At 44.7% G+C, this 24,250-nt stretch overlaps 1 protein-coding gene across 1 annotated transcript; it reads right to left on the reverse strand.

Annotated features, from left to right (window-relative positions):
* Positions 1 to 55: 55 nt before the first annotated feature.
* Positions 56 to 21,864, reverse strand: LOC130404642 (solute carrier family 2, facilitated glucose transporter member 11-like). Its single transcript, XM_056609527.1, has 12 exons — positions 21,526 to 21,864; positions 20,821 to 20,919; positions 12,036 to 12,196; positions 11,787 to 11,911; positions 11,276 to 11,405; positions 10,454 to 10,602; positions 5,555 to 5,742; positions 1,311 to 1,421; positions 1,135 to 1,236; positions 977 to 1,052; positions 762 to 889; positions 56 to 624 (listed from the first exon to the last, which is right to left on the reverse strand). The coding sequence occupies exons 1-12, from the start codon at positions 21,547 to 21,549 to the stop codon at positions 436 to 438; spliced, it is 1,482 nt and encodes a 493-aa protein (XP_056465502.1). The 5' UTR covers positions 21,550 to 21,864; the 3' UTR covers positions 56 to 435.
* Between the last annotated feature and the right edge of the window lie 2,386 nt (positions 21,865 to 24,250).

Raw genomic sequence — 24,250 nt, forward strand, 5'->3', positions numbered from 1 at the left:
AATACTGATTGTGAGCAGCAACAGAAAAAACGTTTCTTTTTGCGGAGGGTAGGCAAACGTATACAGTAACTTGCTTAGACACTCTTGTATGAAACAAACATGCACATGCAGACATTTTAACTTAACCTCTTTTCGTCATGCTCAGCAAGATTGTCTTCGAAATGTAACATGTTTATAACATGTTTTGTTATAAGTGTTTTGGACGTATACAATCCAAGCATACTTTTCTATAGATATTGTTTTTTGTATTCTGTTATTGAGTCCCATGTCTCTTTATTGGGACAGAGGTGGGTATGAAATAAATTTGCGTAAAAAAAGTCAATAACTTGTTTCTTGGGTCTTGTTTTATTTGAAATCAAATTCTCCTTTGGAATTGTTAAATACATTACCTTAAATAAAATGGCATAAATAAACAATACAACAAATTTTACATTATTAAAATTGAGTTTGAAGCATATTAGGTTCCTTCTCTGTGTGCTTGTGTTTGTAATTCAATTTGTTAAAAGCCTCTGCAATCTCAATCATCGATTTCCCTTTAGTCTCGGGCACAAAGTACAGCATGAACGCCGAACTGAAGATGCAGTAGGCCACGAAAATCAGGAAGCAAAACTGTCCAATTGCACCCTAGAGGGGGAAACGAGAGAAAAGATGGTGATGCACATTACTCTAGTGAAAAGCTACAAAACTACTAACATTACACTCGCATCATTTAGGAGAACCTTTTGATATCCATAAAGGTTTCTATACACAGAGCAGCTCACCACTATGTAGGGGAAGAGCATCCCGATGAGGAACATGCCCACCCAGTTGATGGTGCCGCTGCAGACGTAAGCAGAGGGCCGCCAGGCCTGCAGGAAGAGGTCAGCGGGCAGCGCCATGGACACCCCCGCTGGAACAACACACAACGCTGTTCTCACACTTCTTTCTCGATCCAATGATTAGGAACCAGGTGAATAATCAACAGGAAATAACTCACAGGGTCCAAGTCCGTAAATACATATGACCGTGAATATCAGGCTTATGTTGACGTAGGGAATCCAGGGATACAAATCCTGCAGGCACAAGGAACAGGTCTTAAACAACATCTATCACACCGTTGTCATCTCAAAGGAGTAGCCACTGTTGTATATTGACCTTGACGGACAGCGTGACGATGAGTACGGACATGGTGACGCCCATCAGCAGGTAGCCGTAGCCCATCAGCTTCTTCCTCCCGGCGCGTTCGATCACTAGAGACTGAACCACAGCACGGTCAACAAGGGAGGACCCCTGCGTGGTCCTCCATGCGTATAGGAACGAGCAGTACTCACACAGAGCGATATAGTCACGAACTCTGTGGCCCCGATCCCGATGGACAGGTAGTGCATCTTATCCTCCGCCACACCCGCTTCCCGGAAGATGTCGAAGGCGTAGAAGTACAGCTGAGAGTTAAAGTTACACCAGCACATAATAAAGTTGAGCCGATAGCGCCCGTCGACTGTGACAAAGTTATTTTGTAGGGATATGTAGCCTAACATTTTTTAAGAGGGGGGGGGGGGGTTGGTTTGTATACAAGATTATCTTTAGATGTAATATTTAGATTTACATGCAAGATTATGATTTAAAATGCAGATTTAGAGTTAGGATGTAGATTTAGATATAGGATTTAGATTTAGGTTTAGATTAAAGATTTATATTCAAAGATATCCTTTCTGCACAACTAACTAAAGGGTTGGAGGAGAGCCTAAAACAATATGGCGTTACCAAACACTGACTATCTGTGCCCGCCCTCAATCCCAACTTGTCTATCAGGCCGAACTAGGGCAACTCCATCCCCCCACAAACTCCCAATCAATCCCCCTCATAGTCCTGCTGGGTCGCTACACCCCCCCCTCCAATTCCTCGTCCCTGAGAGCGAGTCGGACTATATACACAACCTCGCCAACTCTCTCAACCACATAGCAGGGGCCAACCAATTTGCTGTCCAGCTTGTGGCAATGGCCTTTTACCCTCTTAGGTCAATAAACCCAGGCAAGGTCCTCAGCCTGGATGTCCTGCCCCTTAGCGTGCATGTCATAGCATCGCTTCTGACGAACCCCTGCCTGCTGAGCTTGGTGTCTGGCGAATCTGTGGACCATTTCCAAGCGGCCCTGTAACTGCTTGGCATACTCCGGGCCAGCCATGGCATCTGGTGCATCGGGCGGCCGTCCGTAGGCCAGCTCTGGCACCGTTCTGAGCTCCCTGCCCAACATCAACAATGCAGGAGTACAGCCAGTGGATTCCAGAGGATGAGGGGTAATTGCAGGTCCCAATCACTCTGATCTGGAGTGGTGGTGAGGGCTATTTGGGCGCCAAAGGTCCGCATGAAGTGCTCCACCAACCCGTCGCTTTGAGGGTGAAGTTTGCTGGTTCTTGTGTGACGGATTCCAAGTTGGCTGCACATGGCGGTGAATACTTGTGATTCAAAATTCCGCCCTGGGTCGGAGTGGAGCTCCGAGGGTGTTCCAAAGCGGCTGAACATTCCTTGCACCAAGGCTTTGGCAACGGTTGTGGCTTCTTGGTCAGGTAGGGGGTATGCTTTTGATCCACTTTGTGAAGTAGTCGATGGCGACCAACGCATACCGGTTCCCTCTGCTGGTACGGGGAAGTGGGCCCAACACATCGACTGCCACCCTGTTCATCGACACGGTGCTGCTGTAGCGGTGCACGGGACTGACCTTGGGGCCCTTTACGAGTGGTACAGGACTTGCAGTGGCGACAGTAGTCCTCAACATCTCTCTTGCTCTGGTCCCAATAGAATGCCTACCGTAGCCGTCACAATGTCTTTGTCACCCCAAAGTGACCTACTCCGGGGGATCTCTGTATGTGCCTCCAGCACTTTGTCCTCGAGGTCGTTTGGCACGACCACCTGCTAGCGTGGCTCCCCAGTGGTTGGCTCATGCCAGCACCTCTTCAGGACACCTTCCTGCAGCTCCACCCCTGGCCATTGGGACCACAGGCCCCTGACTGGGCCACCACATCTTCTCAGGGTGGCGGGTTGTCTGTTTCCAGCCACCCCATTACTGTTTTAAGATCAGGGTCCTCGGTTTGCAGTCCAGCCCATCCCCTAACATCTTCGGGTAATAGGGCTCGACAGATCACCTCCCCCGTCTGTAGGTTAGCTGCCTCCCGTTCTTCTTTCCGGTTACAGTGGTGACAGTCTGGGGCACACGGACGGCGGGAGAGGCTGTCTGCATTTGTGTGATTCTCACCTCTGTGTTGTATGGTGAACTGAAAGGCCTGGAGATGTTTGATCCATCTGGCGACTTGTCCTTCAGGCTCTTTAAAGAATATGAGCCACTTCAAAGCAGCCTGGTCAGTGCGAATGGTGAATGGAAGGCCGCAGACAATGTGCTTGAAATGGTTTACTGCATCAATCACTGCCAACAGTCCCTTGCGCGTGACACAATAGTTCCTCTCCGACTAATCCAAGGTATGACTTTGTTAAGCAACAACCCGCTCTCCGTCAGGGGACAGCTGCGAGAGTACAGCGCTAAGGCCTGTGTTGCTAGCGTCCGTGTCAAGGATAAATGGCAAGTCTTTGTTTGGTGCAACCAGCACTGGATCCTTACATAAGGCCTGTTTCAGCTCGTGGAAGGCTGCATTCTGTCCCCATTTGTACTGTGTGTCTTTGCGCATTAACATGAACATGGGGGCAGCTACAGTAGAGAACCCAGCCACAAAGCGGCTGTAATAGGATGCGAGTCCTAAGAAAGATCTCAGCTGGTGGATGTCAGTGGGGGTAGGTCAATCCCTAACGGCTAAAATCAAATCGCTTCGCCGGGTTCTTCCCGCTTCTTCCTGCTTGTTGCGATGCAAGATGACCCGCTTTCCATGCAGTATCGTCAGAGCCCGAGTCGCGTCACAGTGCTTAAATTTGCATACGCGATTGTTACGTCCCCCGCTAGGGGAAGGGATGGCAACATAAAACCAGATGTCTTTGGTTAACTGGAAGTTGTTTATTTGTTTGTTTAGCCCAGAGCATGGGATAAGTTCCCGTGTAGCAATTAACAAGAACCTCGATCAACCAACAAATAACCATTCGAAGACCCAATGTGGCAAGCTTCATATCCAAGGCCAGCTGCCGTGGATGTTGAGCTCGCCCGTGCTTTATCCTCCCAGATCCTCGGCCCTCCGATGCAGCAGCCAATTACGTCCGGGGACAGGCACATAAAAATTAACATAATGGTCAACAAATCACACGCGGGGAAAACACATGATCATTAGCATGAGTATCGACAAACTGAGGATTTTACCCATGAGGGCGGGGCGTCAATCCGCAACCGTACAGCGATCTGATTGGATGACGGATCCGTCGCTGCCGAAAAGTTGAACATTTTTCAACTTTCTGACGGAGCCAAAGGCTCCAACGGAACGGACGGATCCACAATGCATTGCGCGTCCGTCCCCATTCAAAGTCAATGGGGATCAGTCAACGGACGGAGGTAGTGGGCACGGGGCGTTACCCTACATGCCCGCTACCTCCGTCAGTCAACGGACGTGGGAAGGCGTTGCTGACTGATGGGGGAGTAGTCTTTGCAGAGGCATCCGTCAGCCAATCAAATCGCTTCGCCGGGTTCTTCCCGCTTCTTCCTGCTTGTTGCGATGCAAGATGACCCGCTTTCCCACTTTCCATTATCGTCAGAGCCTGAGTCGCGTCACAGTGCTTAAATTTGCATACGTGATCTGATTGGATGACGGATCCGTCGCTGCCGAAAAAGTTGAACATTTTTCAACTTCTTGATTGAGCCGAAGGCTCCAACGGGACGGACGGATCCACAATGCATTGCGCGTCCGTCCCCATTCAAAGTCAATTGGGATCAGTCAACGGACGGAGGTAGTGGGCACGGGGCGCTAGCCGTTGCGGTAACATGGAATGGGCTTTTCTCTACAAAATCGGGGACTTCAGTCAGCAAAGTGGCAAGTGGTGGGTGAGACTTTTCATCTTTTCTCCTTACAACTTGGTTTGCATCAGTTGGTTTTCTCATTGGTGTGTCCGGCGGGGTGTATAGGTTGAAGAGGTCGGACTTTCCGATTTCTTCTTCAGCCATCTCGGTCCTACGGTAGCAGCTAGTGGTGGTAGCCCACGTGTGTGAGGGGAATGGAGGCTTGGCTATCCCACTTCTGACACCAGTGTAGCGTTTGCGGCCCGACACTGCGGGGGCTAACTAGTGCAAAGATGAGGACACAGGGGGCTGACGTTTAACCGGAGAACTGCAGGCTTTATTGTCCTTTCCGTACAACTAACTACGGGGTTGGAGGAGAGCCCAAAACAATAGGGCGATACCAAACACTGGCTATCTGTGCCCGCCCTCTATCCCAACTGGCCTATCAGGCTGAACTAGGGCAACTCCTTCCCACCACAAACTCCCCAGCAATCCCCCTCATAGTCCTGCTCGGTCGCTACAATCTATACAATTTAGCTTCAGATTTTGCGTATCAATTTAGAGCTTGAGCTAAATCTGGGACAAGTGACGCACGCTTGTCAGCAGCAAAAGTGTACAAACTGCTCCCCGTAGTAACCATAGTGACTCACCGCGTTGTTGCCGCAGAACTGCACCCCCGCGCAGGGGATGGCCATCGCGAGGAGCTGCCACCGCACGCAGCGGGAGCGCAGCACGTCCAGCACCGTCTTGGCCTTCTCCCCCTGCACGCTCTCCCTCTCGCTCCGCATGTCATCTTCCTCCTGCTTCAGGTCGTCCTCCTGCCAGAGCCAGTGCAGGGCTGGCACACAAACATTTAAACTAACATTTACACACCATCTAAACCAAGCGGTTCCCATCCTTTCTTTGGTCAATGATTCTGTTTTTAGGTCTGCACATGTTTTCGATAGACAAATGTTGTGCATCTGCTTCCACACACATCGTTTGAACCCGTTTAACGATGCCAATCCTTTAAAAAAGATTGCACTTTACTTACTTGCTTACACACTTGTGGATCGCATGGCTCTTTTTTCTGAGGAAATGTGCAACAGTCTGATTTCAGTAAATCTAGCTCCATTAAATAATTGATGAGGCAGTAAGCTAGTTCCCCAAACCGCTCTCTTCAATGTTTCTGGGCTTTTATAAAGCAATGCTGCAAGTCAACTGATTATCGAGGTCAAAGTGTTAGACTGCTATATATCGTAGTGGAAATTATGTTTCTAATTTCCACCTCACCGGGGACGTGGTCTTGCAATGGAGGAAACTGAGTCTGACTTGACGCCTGAAGGGGGGGAATGCTTAAACTGACCGCAAGAGGGCAGTCACACACAGAACAAAAGGCCATGAAGCAAAGTTGAGTAAGTGTATACAAGCGAGGGGATCTAAACTGTCACAGTAGACTGAAAAGGTGGACGAGATTAACCATCTCAAAGCAGATGATAGAAACGTAAAGGACCATTGAACAATTATTGGAAGAGTTTTAAAAGGTATTCATTGAAATCTGTATGAATCAGTTCTACTGTTCCTCAAGAATGAGGAAGAAATGCAGATTAAGATTATCGGTTTGAGCCTAAAAGAGACTTCCATGAGTTGGTCGAAGTAACTGACAGGTGGTTTTAGGTTGCTAAGCTTTGCACAAGGTCAGCACAATAATGTAGTGTCTCTATTCTGCTGTGTTAAGACCATCAGGTCAGCTGATGGAGAAAGGATTAGCAGTATGCATTCCTCCGTTTTCATCACTACCTCAGTACACCTCAGAGGAACAGCCAACAAGGCAGCCATTGGAACTACACTGGCTGCACTAGAAGAGAAGCAGGCTCAGAACTGAGAAAGAAGAGCTCTTGCTCAGAACAGCTTAGACAGAATCCAACGCTGATATACACAGTGTACCAAAGTAGAGTACAAGTACACAGTGGCCAAATCCCAAAGTGAGCCCGGAGGACGAAGGTCTCACGGACTTAATTGATCTGAGGAGCTAATTTACTTAAGCGAGTGAGTGTGTGAGGCCACATGGGCTCAGACAGGTATTTATGGGATTGGGACAGCACTTCACGAGAGCACATGTTACCTTGGCAATGTTTAACCTTCCTGTCGTTTTCGGGTCAAATCTGACCGATTTCCATTTCGATCAATCATAAATATTGTGTTTTACATTTATTTGTCTCGAGGGCTTATGATATCCTCCACCTTAGGCATTTGAACATATACAATTGCTGATCATTACTTTCATTAAATGTTGAGTTGTTTAGTCAACTTTGTAACACCTGTGGTGTTCCCGGTCAAAAATAACCGCCATAGGAATTGAATGGGTGACCCTAGATTGTGTTCATCCATCAGATAGTACGCAACCACAAATCCACCACCACACGCACACACACACACACACACACACACACACACACACACACACACACACACACACACACACACTTTCACGCACACATGCACACACATGCACGCACTTTCATGCACGCACACACACACCCACACTCCACCCCACGTGAGCCCCTTTCAGACTGGAGTACATCGGTCCAACAATGAGGCTACAAAAAGTCTGTGGGATGCAGTGTCAGGGAGGCCTATATTCTGGTCAACTATGTCCCTGCAGCAGTTTCATGTCCTCTCAAGAGTTATCAGATTTGATGACAGAGCTACACAACCTTTCAGCTGGTGAGACGACAAACTGGCTGCCATCAGGAACGTTTGGGACAGGTGGGTGGAGCGCCGACCGCTGATGAACAATCCAGGCCCTGAGATGACAGTGGACGAGCGCCTGGTCCCTTTCAGAGGTCGCCGTCCATTCAAACAGTACATCCCAAGCAAACCAGGCAAGTATGGGATCAAGATCTGGGCAGCATGTGATGCCAGAGGCAGCTACGCCTGGTATATGCAGGTTTACACAGGGAAACCTGTTACTGGAATAATTAATAATAATTTTGCGGGAACGCGCAGCAAAGCCTGTGAATCCGTGAGTCCGGACATTGGGATTGGGCCAGTGCATGCTTCAGGTCCCAAACGACATTGGTGAGATCCTGCACCAGGCACTGTGAAGCTTTGAAAGGGGAAGATTAAAGTAAACATCACTTCTAAACACACACTCACACTCAGGTGAGTACACAGGCCATCCCAGCAGCCGTAAGACAATTGCAGCATCCCACAGATAATGGGGCGACGCTTGAAGAGTGACGCAGCGACCGACAAACATCACAGCGCAGCCTGTGAGGAACCTGCCATCATCTCGTTTACCCCAAAGAGACATTCCTCTGTTCCACGGAGACCCACGGTTCAGGTCCTCAGTGTGAGCTGTTGACTCCAGGGCTAAGAGGAGGGCAGAAAAGCTGTGCTTTCTGAGGAGAACCTAAAGATCAGGTCAAGAGCTGCTTACACATGTCAGCTGATCGTGGATACAACCAAGCCATTAAATAGCTGGATCAGCGCTGTGGAAACGAGCTGGAGATCACAGCAGCTTACCCGGAGAAAGCTTTCAACCGGCCTCAGATAAAGCCAGAGAATGGAGCAGCACTGAGCCCCCAGGAACTGTGTTTCCTGGAGTGCAAGAACATCATGGAGGGCATGGACTACATGGAATAGTTGGATGATCCTACAAATAATATGATCCTCATCTCAAGGCTACCATACTAGTGATTAACAAGGGAATTAACAAATGGGGTGTAGTTTTGTTTAAGAGCCTAGTTGAAACACCTAGGGCCCTATTTTAACGGTATGAAACCCAAGTGTGAAAAGCGAAACGCAAGTAGCTTTGGTATTATACTGGCGGATAAATGACTCTTGCGACCAACGCAAATCTAAAATGGGTTGGTCTGAAGTAGCTTAATTACCCGTAGGTGTGTTTTGGGCGTAACATGCAATGAACCAATGAGAGTGCCATCTTGGGACACTTCAACCATTTGCATTAAGCTTTGTATTGTTTGAAATATCATTCATATTTTTGAATGGTCTTGCATCATTCCATCATTTTCCCCTGAGACGGGAGAAATCCGTATTTACCTCTAACACCTCCTGCTTTAAATGACACAAAGTGATGATTTTTGCGTCATTTAAAGCAGGAAGTATAAGGGGGGGGGGGCTCTAAAAAACGACAAACACTCCTCATTTTCAAACCCGCCTAGGGGGTGGGACCCACTGACACTACAGACCTATTACAGATCAGTGCCAGTGGGTTGGACTTAGGGTTGTATGGTATAAACGGTAAAGGAGTCAGTTGAGGTGGTTCGGGCATCTGGTAAGGATGCCCACTGGGCGCCTTCCTTGGGAGGTGTTTCAGGCACGTCCAGTGGGGAGGAGACCTCGGGGAAGACCCAGGACTAGGTGGAGAGATTATATCTCAACACTGGCCTGGGAACGCCTCGGGATCCCCCCGTCAGAGCTGGTCAATGTGGCCCGGGAAAGGGAAGTCTGGGGCCCCCTGCTTGAGCTGCTCCCCCCGCGACCCCACCCCGGATAAGCGGATGACGATGAGGAGATGAGGAGGAGGTATAAACGGTATAGATCAGGGGTGCCCAACCGACCCAAGATCTACTTTTCAAGTAGCCAACCTCCCGAGATCTACCAGTCAAACCTACCTTCAACGGGGGGGGGGGGGGGGGGGGGTGGGGGGTGGTGGTGGTTTGTATCGTGGAGGGGGGGGGGGGGGTGGTGGTGGTTTGTATCATGGACCTACGGACTTCAGTGGGGGTTTCATTCCGTCTGCACACGGCGTCTTCTCAACAATAATCAATATTATCTTCCTCCCACTCAGGGTGAAAATGGTAGGTCTTAACTCGTTTCCCCTCAGCCATGCCAACGTTTAGGACTGCGTAACTACTGTTGACGGCTTTCAACTACTGTTGACAGCGCATGCGCTACCGCACGTACATGTCCCGCGCAATTTTTATTTTTATTTTATTTATTTATTTTTTATTATTATTTTTTATTTTTTCACCCCTCGCGATCGACTTGGGATCTATCGGCGATCTACTGGTAGACCGCGATCGACTGGTTGGGCACCCCTGGTATAGATCAACACAATGTTCTTAGGACACCTTTGCTCCGACTCACTAGGATTTGTGCTAGGGTCATATATTCTGGGATATAGCTCTGCGATAACCACAGTTATAAATGAAAATGTAATTTCAAATATCAGATCGTTGTGGATTATTATGTCTAGTTGACACAAGCCTTATTATGGTGTGTTAGCTGGGAGCCATCAGATGGGAGCCGTCAATTGGTGGCTAGGGTCATAGATATGCAATACTACACAATACTTTAAATCAGTACATTTTTCTTCAGTAAAATGTCAATTAAAAAAAGTCAACTCGGGGAGAGTTAAAATGTGACAAACTTTCACTGTGTGAGATCTTGCCCACATCTCTTAGTGTGGCTTGGTCATCTCTTTAAATCAAGAAAATGAGGCGCGATCAGCATTGAGACACAGCTCAGCCTCCCTCAAGCAGGGCAGAACGTGATGACTCATGTAAATCCCCTCGTTAGGAGCATCCCTTCACGCGACCCACCTTTTTTGCTGGCCTCCGTGTCGCCCTTGTCGATGTAGAGGTAGCGAGGCGACTCAGGGAAGAACAGCAGGCTGACGAACTGCACCACGGCCGGGACGCCACTCGACGCAAGCAGGTAGGGCCAGGCGCTGTCCGAGCCCAGCAGCTCTCTGAGTACAGGGAACCCCCGTTAGGTACACAACACACGCTGACACCCGTTAGATACACAACAACACACACTGACACCCATTAGATACACAACAACACCGGATACCCGTTAGATACACAACAACACACACTGACACCCGTTAGATACACAACAACACACACTGACACCCGTTAGATACACAACAACATGGTCAGCTTAGCTCAGGAGGTATAGCGGTTGTCTTGTAATGCGTCTTGTAGAGTGTCGATGTGTCCCTGAGCAAGACACTTAACCCTTACTGCTCCTGAGGAGCTGGCTGTCGCCTTGCATGGTTGACTCTGCTGTCGGTGTGTCAATGTGTGTATTAACCAATGTAGGTCACTTTGGATAAAAGCGTCTGCCAAATGCCCTAATTGTAATTGTATAACAACACACGGACACCCGTTAGATACACAACCACAGTGAACTCTGACACCGTTAGATACACAACAACACACACTGACACCCGTTAGATACACAACACACTGGCACCCGTTAGATACAAAACAACACACACTGACACCCGTTAGATACACAACCACAGTGAACACTGACACCGTTAGATACACAACAACAGAAGAACATTAGAGAAAGTAACAAAGCCGAGATGAACTGGGACCTCACAGCACTTTTGGCACTTTTGATAATCATCTCACCGGAGTCCGATGATCTGTCCCGTGACTTTCCCAGCAGCTATGAAGATGGACCCAGTGAGAGTGAGAAACCCTCTTCGTTTCTTTGGGGCACACTCACCCAAGTACATCAGGTGCACGCTCAATCCCAGGCCTGGGACACACACACACACACACACACACACACACACACACACACACACACACACACACACACACACACACACACACACACACACACACACACACACACACACACACACAGACTCACACATACACGCACTCACACACACATGCACACACACAGACACACATATATACAAACACATACACACACACACACACACACACACACACACACACACACACACACACACACACACACACACACACACACACACACACACACACACACACACACACACACACACATCTCAATGTAAAATGCAGTCACAACATGATGGAACATACCATTGAGATGTTGCCCTGCTGTAGGCCCTCATGTAGACACAATGATTGATGAGGTGAAACGTACCAACGTTATAGCCATAGAGGAATCTGGCCAGCAGTATCATCTCAAAGGACCTCGCCATGCGACAGAAGACCATGAGCAGGGCAGCCACGACCGCCACCACGTTGTTGAACAGCAGAGCTTTTTTCCTTAAAAAGAAAAGAGCATAGAAAGGATGATCACAATCTGTGCGTGTGGTCCTAGTGTTGACACTCACTGGGTGTGGGTGCGCGCGGCGCCATGCTTTGCATTTGAGTGGATGGTGGGTCTCACCGGCCATAGGTGACGGGGAGGCTGCCGCTGTGGACGGCGCCCGCCCAGGCGCCCAGGCTGAACACGGACACCACGAAGGACCAGATGAGCATGCTGGTGGAAGCGTCCACCGGGGCCGCGTAGCGCTCCATCCACGTATCGTTCACGAAGCTCTGCACGTGCTGGGGTGAACAATAGGGTCGCTCATTGTTGCACATGTTTAAAATGTGTGGGGTGTAATCAAATGTATAATTTAGATGAAAATAGCTAGTACACATTTTGATGTGTATTTATTTAACAAACATTGGACCAGTATCGACTAATAGGTTACATTATTGACAAAGCCAGAAACGGATATCTATTGGCTATATAAATGGAAATTCCGTATGGGCAACGGGGCAAGTGCCCAGGGGCTCGGGATCACCCAGGATCGAGCCTTCCCTCAATCCCTTGCCCAACACAAGCAAGTGTCCAACACGCCTCCAATACAAAGTGAATGGGAGGCGGTAGCCACAATCAAGCCAAGGGTTTGGCCTTTTGTTATCTCTTTGTCAGTGCAGATGGTACTAGAAAGTAGTGGAGAGAATCATCGGTTTGAGCCCATCCACAGCCCCACAGGATTTAGGCTGGCTGAAGCTCTAATTCAAGTGGTGCGAGACTTGGGGTCTGACTTGTCAAACTGAGTTATGATAATGCAAGCAACATTTCAAGCAAGTAGGCTGCAATGGCATCAAAACCCACTTAAAAAAGAAAACCCACTAATTAGTTTTAGTTTTGTAGGTATTTACAGCATCGATAATTGCTGTGAGGACGTCAACTCTTTGTTCGAACTGATACAGTCTCTATACATTTAGCCTCAACCGATTGCTGGAAGACAATTTCATCAGCCACACTCTAAAATCCTCTGCATTACTGGATGAAGTTGTCAGGCAGACTTCACAAAAGCCATCAATGACAATTACAAAATAGCCTCAGACTTTGATGAGAAAACCCAAATCGAAGTGAATCTGCTGCGCTAGTTTCAAAACTTGATCAACTAGATGCAGCAATAATGACTAAGTTGTAGATACGGGTACTGGCTAGGTTTAATGTGACCGTTAGTCATCAAAAAAGGGGACATTGATTTAGAAGCTCTGGGTCTTTTGTGGTTGTTGGACTAATATATTGTCACGTTATTTTTTCAGCAACGGGGTAATCTAACTAATTACTGTTTCCGTCGTTACAACGCCGTTAACGTTACTGAACGTTAAATGCGGTGCGTTACTATGAATTAATTGAATAACTGCATAATCCAAACACACCCCTGGCTCCACACACAAACTGCTAGTGAGGAGACCGGTGGGGTATTCCATCAAAGTCGCTAACAAAAGCGGCGCTTAGTTGATTAAGCCCGGTTAGAACTAACGCCAACTTCCACTTGAGGCTGAAGCCATTCCATCAACGTAGTTCAGCCGCGCCTTGCTCAGGCTAGTAATGATGGATTCAATGATTCTTTTAAAAAAATCCACGATAACAATAGATAGCAATTCATTTAATTATTTAATTTGCATAATTTAATCTTGTACCCTTAGTGAAAATAAACGCTGTTTGTACTTCATTTATGACAAAATCGAGAGGACTAGGCTTGGCAGAACCTTCTGATGGTACACTTGTTTCCAACAGATGGACTTATCTGAAACACCACTCTAGTAAGCCTGACAGTTAGCCTGGTACCGACCAGGTTAGTTTGGTCGGATTACATGCCATGGTTACTTAGCGGAGATTCCCTTAAACCAGGTTAATGGAACGCAACTCTAGCTGAAAGTAGCGAGGCTTGGCGAAATAAGCCCGGCTTTGCCTTTAGCTTGATAGTTGATGGAATACCCCTCTGGTGGGTTAAACAACGAGCTAAGCGATTATGATTGGCTAAGGCAGAGCCATTTTTCATGGTAGCCAATCGGAGCCAGTGAGCCAAACACACAAGCCAGGATACACGCGCCACACACACACACACACACACACACACACACACACACACACACACACACACACACACACACACACACACACACACACACACACACACTTTGAAATGATTTAATTTGCTATAGAGTTAAAGGTTGGGTATGGAATTCGATTTTTTGGCCATTTTTGCAAAATTACTTGAAATCCTTATCATAACCCGCTTACAGCCACTGAGTTAGAAGTACTGACATGAAAATTAAACAAGTCAATCATCTGTGGAACGGGCAGGGCTCGAAAAACTCCAGCCAATCATTTCCATTGCCACCGAGTTGCATTGGACAGTAAGTACGTAAATCAAACGGTCGTACTGCACTCCCCCTCCCCCGCGCCCCGCGCGCGACCCCTTCGTGCAGTACTCGTGACCCAGAGCTCGTGACCCAGAGCAAGCTCCTGTTTGTTGTTATCCTGCGGTAGCTACTGGAACTAGTTAATCCACATTTGGACCTAGCAGTAGAAGACAATTTCCATGGCAGACAAGACGCCACCATCCCCACCACCACAACCACCACCAGCAAAGAGAAGGAAAACTATTTTTCAGAGAGTAATTGATAATAAAAACGCTGAAAGAGAAAAACTGAAATCAAGAATAATCCTAGGCGCTGCTTTCGAACGTTGGTGGCAACTGAAGGACGAGAAGGGTCTAAAAACCGATGCTTGTGTGGCGGTTGACCTAGTTTCAAAGTTGATACCGTTTATACTCGGTAATACCGGTGTTGAGACGAGTGTATTACTCGGTGTGAAAATGTCCACACCGCGGCAACCCTAGTGAAAACCAGGACTTCCAATACAATTATATGAAACAAACATACATTTTCTAAAAATAGTAATGATTTATGTGACCGTTAATGTTTATAACATCTAGTGCAACCATAGCCGCGGGAACGTATTCTCAGCAGGGGGTGCTGGAAAAAAAAAACTTGATCATGAAAATCGATCGGCGTGTTCACTTCCTTCACACCATGGTTCACATCCAGCTGCTCACAGAACAAGTTTAGTGCACCACCGCTCCCCTCACACTTTTTCATCTAACCTTTTTTCAGCACTAGGTCATATGAGCATTAAATAAATGCTGCGTCTCAAAATGCCTTGGACGACTCGCTTTGCCACGTGCCGAAACAGTTCGGAGCGACCACAGCCAGAGCGAACACAGCGGGGCAGAGGAGTGTCAGGAATAGTCTTTGGTGTACACATCAGTACGGCCTATTTGCACTACTGTTTAGTGGCAATGCAGTGTTTTATTCTATGCCTTTTTATTTTCGTATATTATTTAAATGAATACAATTTATTTATTCATAAAAACAAGATCTGGTTTTCAAATCTTTTTTCCAAATATAGGTCGTCTTACAATGGGGTTTGTGTTTATATTCGGACCAATACGGTACAGCGGGCGCTCACATGACGTTAAGCATTTCCTGGTGCATAATGTGACGCTTCAGAACATAAAATCCCGTTTCTCCCCGTTGGCACGACAACACATAACCGGCGTTTTCAGAAATCTCCACTTTGGCCGGAGTTTTTAGAAATGATCGTTTTCTGTGATAAGACAGGGCCTCGGACAGGGGGTGTTGCAGCACCCCCAGCACCCCTACTTCCCGCGGTACTGGGTGCAATTTACAGCTGAATGTAGTGCCATGTTGTTAAACAAAAACCTACGCTAGCCTGGCTCGCTCTCGCGCATCTCTGTTCGCGCTCGTGCATGATTGCGCGTCTAGGTACTTGGAATGGGTGGAGTCAGAGTCAGCGTTGAAGGAGAGGGGGTAGGACCATTTGAGTTGTGTATTTTCAAAATCTGCTGGCGTTTCGCAAATCCCATACCCAACCTTTAAGCAGACTTTATATTGTTTACTTTTGTTACAAAGATAATAGGCTACTTGAAGTGCAGGACAAACCTCTTGCTATCGGTTGCTGACTTTCCCAGGTAACATTTTTTGGAACAAGTAGTGAGAAACTACAACTAATTACTTTTTTAAAGTAACCTTCCCAACAGTGATTGTCACTCTGCGAGACAACTTGAGGTCATTTGATATTATAGAGCCATAGTCATAACTCGACCCTTCTATTTGCTTCCTCACAGTGTGCGGTGGGTAGGGATGGGAATTGAAAAGAATTTCACGATTCCGATTCCGATTCTGCTTATCGATCCGATTCCTTATCGATTCTCTTATCGATTCTCATTGGGTGAGAAAATAAGTATAAATGTGTTTGTTTGCATTACATCTCTTTAATATCTGATCAGAAGTGCTTCTAGTATTAGGAAATTGTACATTTTCAAATCAATTGGTCTAGACGAAAAAATATATTGCTTTTTAAGCCCAAATGCCATCATTATGTGCCATACAACTAAAAACACAGACTGAAAACAGCCAAGTAAGAGCTTGTGCCTTTTGGAATTCTAACAGTGCTCATTTGCATTCAACTTGTAACAAAATTAAACTGACATAAACAAAATGAAGCATTGATTAGACAGAGATTTATTAGATGGGCCTACCTAATAAACCGTTGGAACACACAAGACCGGAAACCATAGCAATGCCGGTAAACAAACCCCGAGAAGCCCAATCCCTATGAGAGCTCCCCACGCTACGGCCATCCGGAGGTGACAGAGCTGTTGGCCGTGATATTATATATACAATTATAATATAGTCTATCATATATTATATACTATTATAGAGATCCGGGAGTCGCAAACTGCAACAATCACTTTCTCCTCCATTCCGCGGTTCACCCGGACTGCACTGCACTGAGTTTGAAGGCTGAACGCTGATTGGCTGTTACGTTACACATGTCACTCAGTTATCACGCTGTTGAACGCTGATTGGCTGTCATCATGACAAAAACTTGTCGCCGGTTTTCTCCCGCGACAAACTCGCCCTTATACGCGTCTCTACGTTCACTTTGTATGGGATCTTGTCGCCCCGTCGCGTTTGGTTTGAACGCACAATGCGATTCTTCCTCGGCGGCGACATGTTTGCTGCGTTCTGAACCAAATCAAAGCAGCGTGTGTGTGACGTCACGACGCATTTGCCGCGACCGGAACCGATAAGCGGAATCGTTAAGCAGGCTTGCTAACGATTCCAAGGAATCGGTTGACTCGGAACCGGTTCTGAACAAGAACCGGTTCTCGATTCCCATCCCTAGTGGTGGGGCCCTGTTAATTAAGACAAAGCAAAACCCTACTGCTGGAAGTAGTCAAACCTTAACCGTGAGTTTAATCCGTGACATTTCTCAGACCAGACTGCTAGCCAGTCCCTCCAGAAAAATGCGGCGTTTTTTTGTGAATGTTTCGGCCAAAAATCCTTGATTATGCGGCACGTTTTCTTAAAAAATGCGATGAAATATGCAGCATATTTATGCAATTTTATGCAATGATAATGCGGGAACTTGCAAAAATTGCGGGAACTTGCGGAAAATGTGGGAACTTGCGAAAAATTCTGCTTTTCAATGACGTTCACGTTGCGTAATTACGTCACTTCATAACGTTCCCATGGCAACATGGGGAAATGGCTGCTCTTGTGTGAAATAAACACAACATTTTTCAACTTTCTGCTAAGATATATGTGACTTTTTTGCAACGAAAATGCAGGGATTATGAAATCATGCAAGCCCTGCATATTTTGCGCAGAAATCAGCAATTTATGCGGTGAAAGTGCGGCATATTGGAAAATATGGGGCCCGCATGAATATGCAGACTTTGGCTGATTAGGCGGTGAATTATGGGATCGCATAATCACGTTTTTCTGGAGGGACTGGCTAGAATTAGCTCCACTGTAGATCAGTATAATACAGCCAACTGCCCCAAAGCTAGCCCAGTTCCAAACACACCATATAATTACAAGGACAGTCACTCTATTGGGAGACCATTGCTCAGCAGTACACCATCCACAAGCTGTTTCCTCCGACCATATTAGGTACCTGGTGGGATTCGACCCATGGACCTTCTGCCTTGCAGAATTGTGCTCTACTCGCTGAGCTATTGACGGTTGGCAATGTACGAATAGTTTGAGATAAAATAAATATGTTGTAGGAGTAGGCACTCAAATGAGAGATCCACTATCTGTCATAGAAACAGGCACTACCAATCATAGAATATCAAATCGACTATCTATCATAGACTAAATCCACTATCTATCATAGAAAACATCCACTATCTATCATAAAATATCACATCGACTTTCTATCAGAGAATAGATCAACTATCTATCATAAAATACATCCAGTATTTATCATATAGCATAACATTGACATTCTATCATAGAAAACTCTGCTACATAACATTATCTACAGCTGTAAACTACCCCACATAACATTTTATACAGCTGTAAACTACCACACATAACATTATTTACAGCGGTAAAGAACTCACATAACATTATCTACAGCTGTAAACTACCACACATAACATTATCTACAGCTGGAAATGACCCCACATAACATTATCTACTGCTGTAAACAGTTTACTACCCCACGCAACACAATCTACAGCTGTATACTACCTAACATAACATGATCTACTGCTGAAAACTATCACAAATAACATTATCTACTGCTGTACACTACATAACATTGTCTACAGCTGTAAAATACCTCACATAACATTATCTACAGCTATAAACTACCACATATAACATTATCTACCGCTGTAAACTAGCCCACATTACATTATATTCAGCTGTAATCTACCACCCATAACATTATCAACAGCAGTACAACAACTCACATTAAATTATCTACAGCTGTAAACTACCACACAACATCATCTACAGCTGGAAACTAACCCACATAACATTATCTACAGCTGTAAACTACCACACATAACACTATCTACTGCTGTATGCTACCTAGCATAACATGATCTACTGCTGTAAACTATCACAAATAACACTATCTACTGCTGTACACTACTACATAACATTACCTACAGCTGTAAAATACGTTGCATAATATTATCTACAGCTTTAAACTACCACCCATAACATTAGCTACAGCTGTAAACTACTACCTAACATTATCTACAGCTGTGAACTACCGGACATAACATATACAGCTGTAAGCTGCCACACATAACATTATATACAGCAGTAAACAACTCACATAACATTATCTACAGCTGTAAACTACCACACAACATTATCTACAGCTGGAAACTACCCCACATAACATTATCTACTGCTGTAAACGACCACACACAACATTATCTACAGCTGTATAGTACCGAACATAACATGATCTTCTGCTGTAAACTATCACAAATAACATTATCTACTGCTGTACACTACTTCATAACATTATCTAAAGCTGTAAAATACCTCACATAACATTATCTACAGCTGTAAACTACCACACATAACATTAGCTACAGCTGTGAACAACTCACATATCATTATCTACAGCTGTAAACTACCACAAATCAAATGACATTATCTACAGGTATATAGTACCCCACATAACATTATCAACAGCTGTAAACTACCACCCAGCATTATCTGGAGCTGTAAACTACCCCACATAACAATATCTACAGCTGTAAACGACCTCACACAACATTATCTAAAGCTGTAAACTACCCCACATAACATTATATACAGCTGTAAACTACCCCACAAAACATCTAAAGCTGTAAACTGCCCTTACATAATATTATATCCAACTGTATACTACCCCACATAACATTATCTACTGCTGTAAACTACCACAAATGACATTATATCCATCTGTAAACTACCACACATAACATTATATACAGCTGTAGGCTAGCACACAACATGATATACAGCTGTAAACCACCATACATAACATTATCTACAGCTGTAAAATACCCCCGCATAACATAATGTACAGCTGTAAACTGCCCCACATAGCATTATTTACAGCTGTAAACTACCAGACATAACATTGTCTAGAGCTGTAAACTACCACACAACATTATCTACAGCTGTATACAAGCCTACATAACATCATCTACAGCTGTAAACTACCCCACACAACATTATCTACTGCTGTAAACGACCACACATAACCCTATCTACAGCTGTATAGTACCTAACATAACATTATCTACTGCTGTAAACTATCAGAAATAACATTATCTACTGCTGTACACTACTACATATCATTATCTACAGCTGTAAAATACCTCACATAAAATGATCTACATCTGTAAACTACCACAAATGACATTATCTACAGGTGTATAGTACCACCCAACGTTATCTGGAGCTGTGAGCTACCCCACATAACATTATCTACAGCTGTAAACTACCTCACATAACATTATCTACAGCTGTAAACTACCCCACATAACATCTAAAGCTGTAAACTGCCCTGACATAACATTATATCCAGCTGTATACTACCCCATATAACATTATCTACTGCTGTAAACTAACACAAATGACATTATTTCCAGCTGTAAACTACCACACATAACATCATATACAGCTTGTACGCTACCACACAACATTATATACAGCTGTAAACCACCATACATATCATTATCTACAGCTGCAAACTACCCCACATAGCATTATGTACAGCTGTAAACTACCACACATAACATTATCTACAGCTGTAAACTACCACACAACATTATCTACAGCTGTATACTAGCCTACATAACATCATCTACAGCTGTTTGGGTAGTCGATTCATCTAATGATAAGTAAGCAAGTTAATGTTATGTCACTTACTGCGATTTAATTTGAAGTAAATTGCATAGAGTGACTTAATGTAACATGAATACAACTGTATTTAAATTATACATACATAATACAATACATTAACTTGTTTTAAATCATGTGTCTACCTCTGCTGCAGAAGCCATCATAGAAACCTGGATTCCATACTGAAAGGATCCTCCTATTCCCAGTACCAGAGACAGAAGGTACAATCTCCTGTACTGCAGCTGGGAAACAGACAAAGACATTAGACAACTTCTTCACACAACATCACAGGCTTTACACTGTTTGTGGCAAACTAGTTACTGGGTACATTTGCTATGTGGATGGTATTGAATTCAAGTAGGCTACTCATACCTCAAAATAATATGAAGGTTCTTTCATTAATTCTATCAATCTAACTTTAGCTTTTAAACTGTTTTTAAACATTTTTGCCTGCTGGTGTGCTTTCTATGAGTAAGAAATGTTGACATTTCTACTGTTATGATGCTTACATGCCATCATAACAGTACATGTTATGATGGAAAACCTCTTTACTCTTATTTAGCTTCAGGAAATTATTTTATTATATCGCAAATTACAAGGAGCACACAAAATCTGTGTAAAGTGTGAAGTGCCTTTACAGCCTGCTTTTAATTGTGTTGTCATGAACACATTAAAATCAGTGATTAATAGCCAATTGTTTGTTTCAGGTATCCTCAACAGTGCAAACAAGTTAAAAGAAAAATTCAAAATCTTAAAGAAAAAAAGGAAAATTAACTATCATTTTAGGATAGGATATGATGTTTAGCATATGACATTTGTGAAATAAGACACCTTAAACCATCACCTACCAGTTCTTTGAGTGCAGTGTTCATGTCTCTGTCACTGTGGATCAGTTGGACTCAGCACACAGATGTGTGGACAGAACCAGGGGATGGAGGTATCACACTCAGGGCTTGCATATATCCCAATAGCGGGTTAAACATTTATAGAGCCGGTCAAACCATCGGTCTAATCTTCAGCTCCATAAACGTGGCTGGGCTGAGGGTCATTAGGCAGAACAAATACTTGTACGAACTAGAACTCTTTCCTGTGCATCTGGACTGCAGAAATCCGTACACTGGTTAGGCATTCTGGTAATCTTTTTGGAGATGCATGCGTCAGATTTCCCCTCGGTCAAAGAAGAAACACGTATAAAATCACTTCAATTTAATAAATCACTGATTATTTGGCTGACAAGGGAATTAGTGGTCAGCTATGACATCATGGACTTAGCGAACCCTCAAAATACATAACATTCATGTGTAGCTGGTTAATGGACACGCACGCACGCACGCACGCACGCACGCACGCACGCACGCACGCACGCACGCACGCACGCACGCACGCATGCACGCACGCACACACACGCACACACACACACACACACACACACTGACCGATGGCGGCTGGTTGCCCTCAAAGGGAATAAATTGAATTAAAAATAAATTAAGGTGTTCCCGGCGCCCTTCCTTATTTTCTGCCTTGAGGTAACAAACGAAGATAGAAAGAAATGCACTGCATACATTGGAATGTCATGTATAACCTCTTTATTGATTCGATTATTGATTATTGGTTATTGTTCATTGATCGTTGTCCCTGTAGCAGTGGTGCAATGGAGAGCACTGTGGGATAACCCCCTAGAGACCAATGTTCAATTCCTGCTTTGTTTATTTCCATTCTAAAAGTAATGTACGATGTAAGCGTAATGATGTCATGTATCCGGTACTGTCTCTGACCTTCTGTGGGGAAATGGAGAGAGAATATATTTCACATTATATTACCGGAATTACTTTATGTTTGAAAACAACCAACTTAAGCAAGACTGGGTCTCTCTCCAACAGGTCAATCAGAAGGTCTTACCACTGCATCACAAAGACAGCCTCTATGAATAATCAAATTTAATATTTTACATTAAACTCACATGACGACTTTATGTTTCAAAAATCACCAACATAAGAAGGACTTCAATTATGATGGTGGGATTTTATATTTGACATTATATGCACACATTGACTTTATGGTGGAAAAACAACCAACATATGAATTTAACCCTGGTCTTCAGCACTTTAATCAACAGATATTCCACTTACACACTAACTAATCCACGTTGGAAATCTATTTTCAATAGATTCACAGACTGAAACTGTTATCTCCCTCCATTCAATGACCTTAATCTATTTCTCAGTCCACTCATATGTTAAGGTTAATTCAGTATTGTCACAACTAAAGCTAAAAGGTAAAAGACGTATTCATTTATTTAGCATATGGTTAAAGGATCTGGCCCATTTGAAGGAAAGGTCAACCAATGCGTACACCCTGATTTACCTTCTTTCAGGTATATCTGAAATCTGAACCCAAAGCAGAAGGAAGTTAAAAAAAATGTATTTGATGCTGAGCAAGGCATAACAGGTATAAAACAATCGGACAAGGTGGCACTAACAACACAGGGTACCAAATAGTCTGGCCAGTAACAGCACAACGAGGAACAGGTGAGCAGGAAAAAAGGCGGGAAACAGATAAATGATGGACCACAACCAAGAACAATCAGCAGGAGGACACAGAGTCAATGAGTCCAAGGCCAAGGTGCGGACACATTCACATGTCACTCATTCACACCGCTTGGCTCACATCATCCTGAGAGGAAGAGACGGGGAGGGCTATATGACGTCCACAAGGGGGAAAGAAGCCCCCTGCATTCTTTCTCTAACGTTACTTATACTAACTTAAGGTTAAAGTTAACTAGTTAGTACTACAGTCAGAATCAAACACGGCCTCCTTCATGAATGTTTTCCTTCGTCACAGAAAGTGGTTGTCATTAGTTTGAATGCATGCTTATTATCATTAGATTGTCATTGTGCTCGTGGGAGTCATATCTTTCTATGATTACAAATGGCTCATCTCATCATCAAGCACAGGTGGTTTATTATGTCTGTTTTAAATCAGTTTAATTAAGTATTGAGCATTTTACTACCGTACATATGATATTATTGTATTGTTTAAGATGTCGATTCTTTACACTGCAATGTACTGAGAACTCAGGGAAGGAGGGTAAGTGCATGTTTAGTTAATGGGGAACTGGGGTGCGTGACACAGAGGTGTCAAAGTTCTATGCCCAATGCAAGAGAACTTCCCTCCACATGCACTGATTGTTCAGTGCATGTGGAGGGAAGCCGCACAGTGTGAGAATAAATGCATTTATTGCAATATTTTATTTTTTTCAGTCAGGGTCTCCAAAGCTTGTTGACAGGACACAGTCCATCTTTCACCGAAAGACTCTTTGGGATGGAAGCACTGACCGCTCTTCTCCTTTACTTTGCTGCTGCTTTTCCAGAGAGGGGGGTACCCTGAGTTGAGATTATCTAGAGGTTTAGTGTTGTTCGAGTAATCTTGAATGAACCTTCGGTAGTATCCAGAGAATCCAAGAAAGGATCTAAACTCTTTGAGGTTCTTCGGCCATGGCCAGGTTTTTAGAGCTTAATCTTCCCTGGGTCTGTCTCAACTCCATTTTGGGACACAATGTGACCCAGGTATTTG

Source organism: Gadus chalcogrammus, chromosome 1 (genome assembly GCF_026213295.1).
Source record: "Gadus chalcogrammus isolate NIFS_2021 chromosome 1, NIFS_Gcha_1.0, whole genome shotgun sequence".
NCBI classification, from domain to species: Eukaryota; Metazoa; Chordata; class Actinopteri; order Gadiformes; family Gadidae; genus Gadus; species Gadus chalcogrammus.

What these genes read in the sequence shown, in the direction of transcription:
- LOC130404642 (XM_056609527.1), bottom strand. Translation starts at nt 21,549, where the DNA reads ATGAACACTGCACTCAAAGAACTG. An exon ending in GGACAGATCATCGGACTCCG is followed by an intron (nt 10,603 to 11,275) that starts GTGAGATGATTA and finishes CCCTGTACTCAG; the next exon opens with AGAGCTGCTGGGCTCGGACA. An exon ending in CACGGAGGCCAGCAAAAAAG is followed by an intron (nt 5,743 to 10,453) that starts GTGGGTCGCGTG and finishes TTTGTGTGCCAG; the next exon opens with CCCTGCACTGGCTCTGGCAG.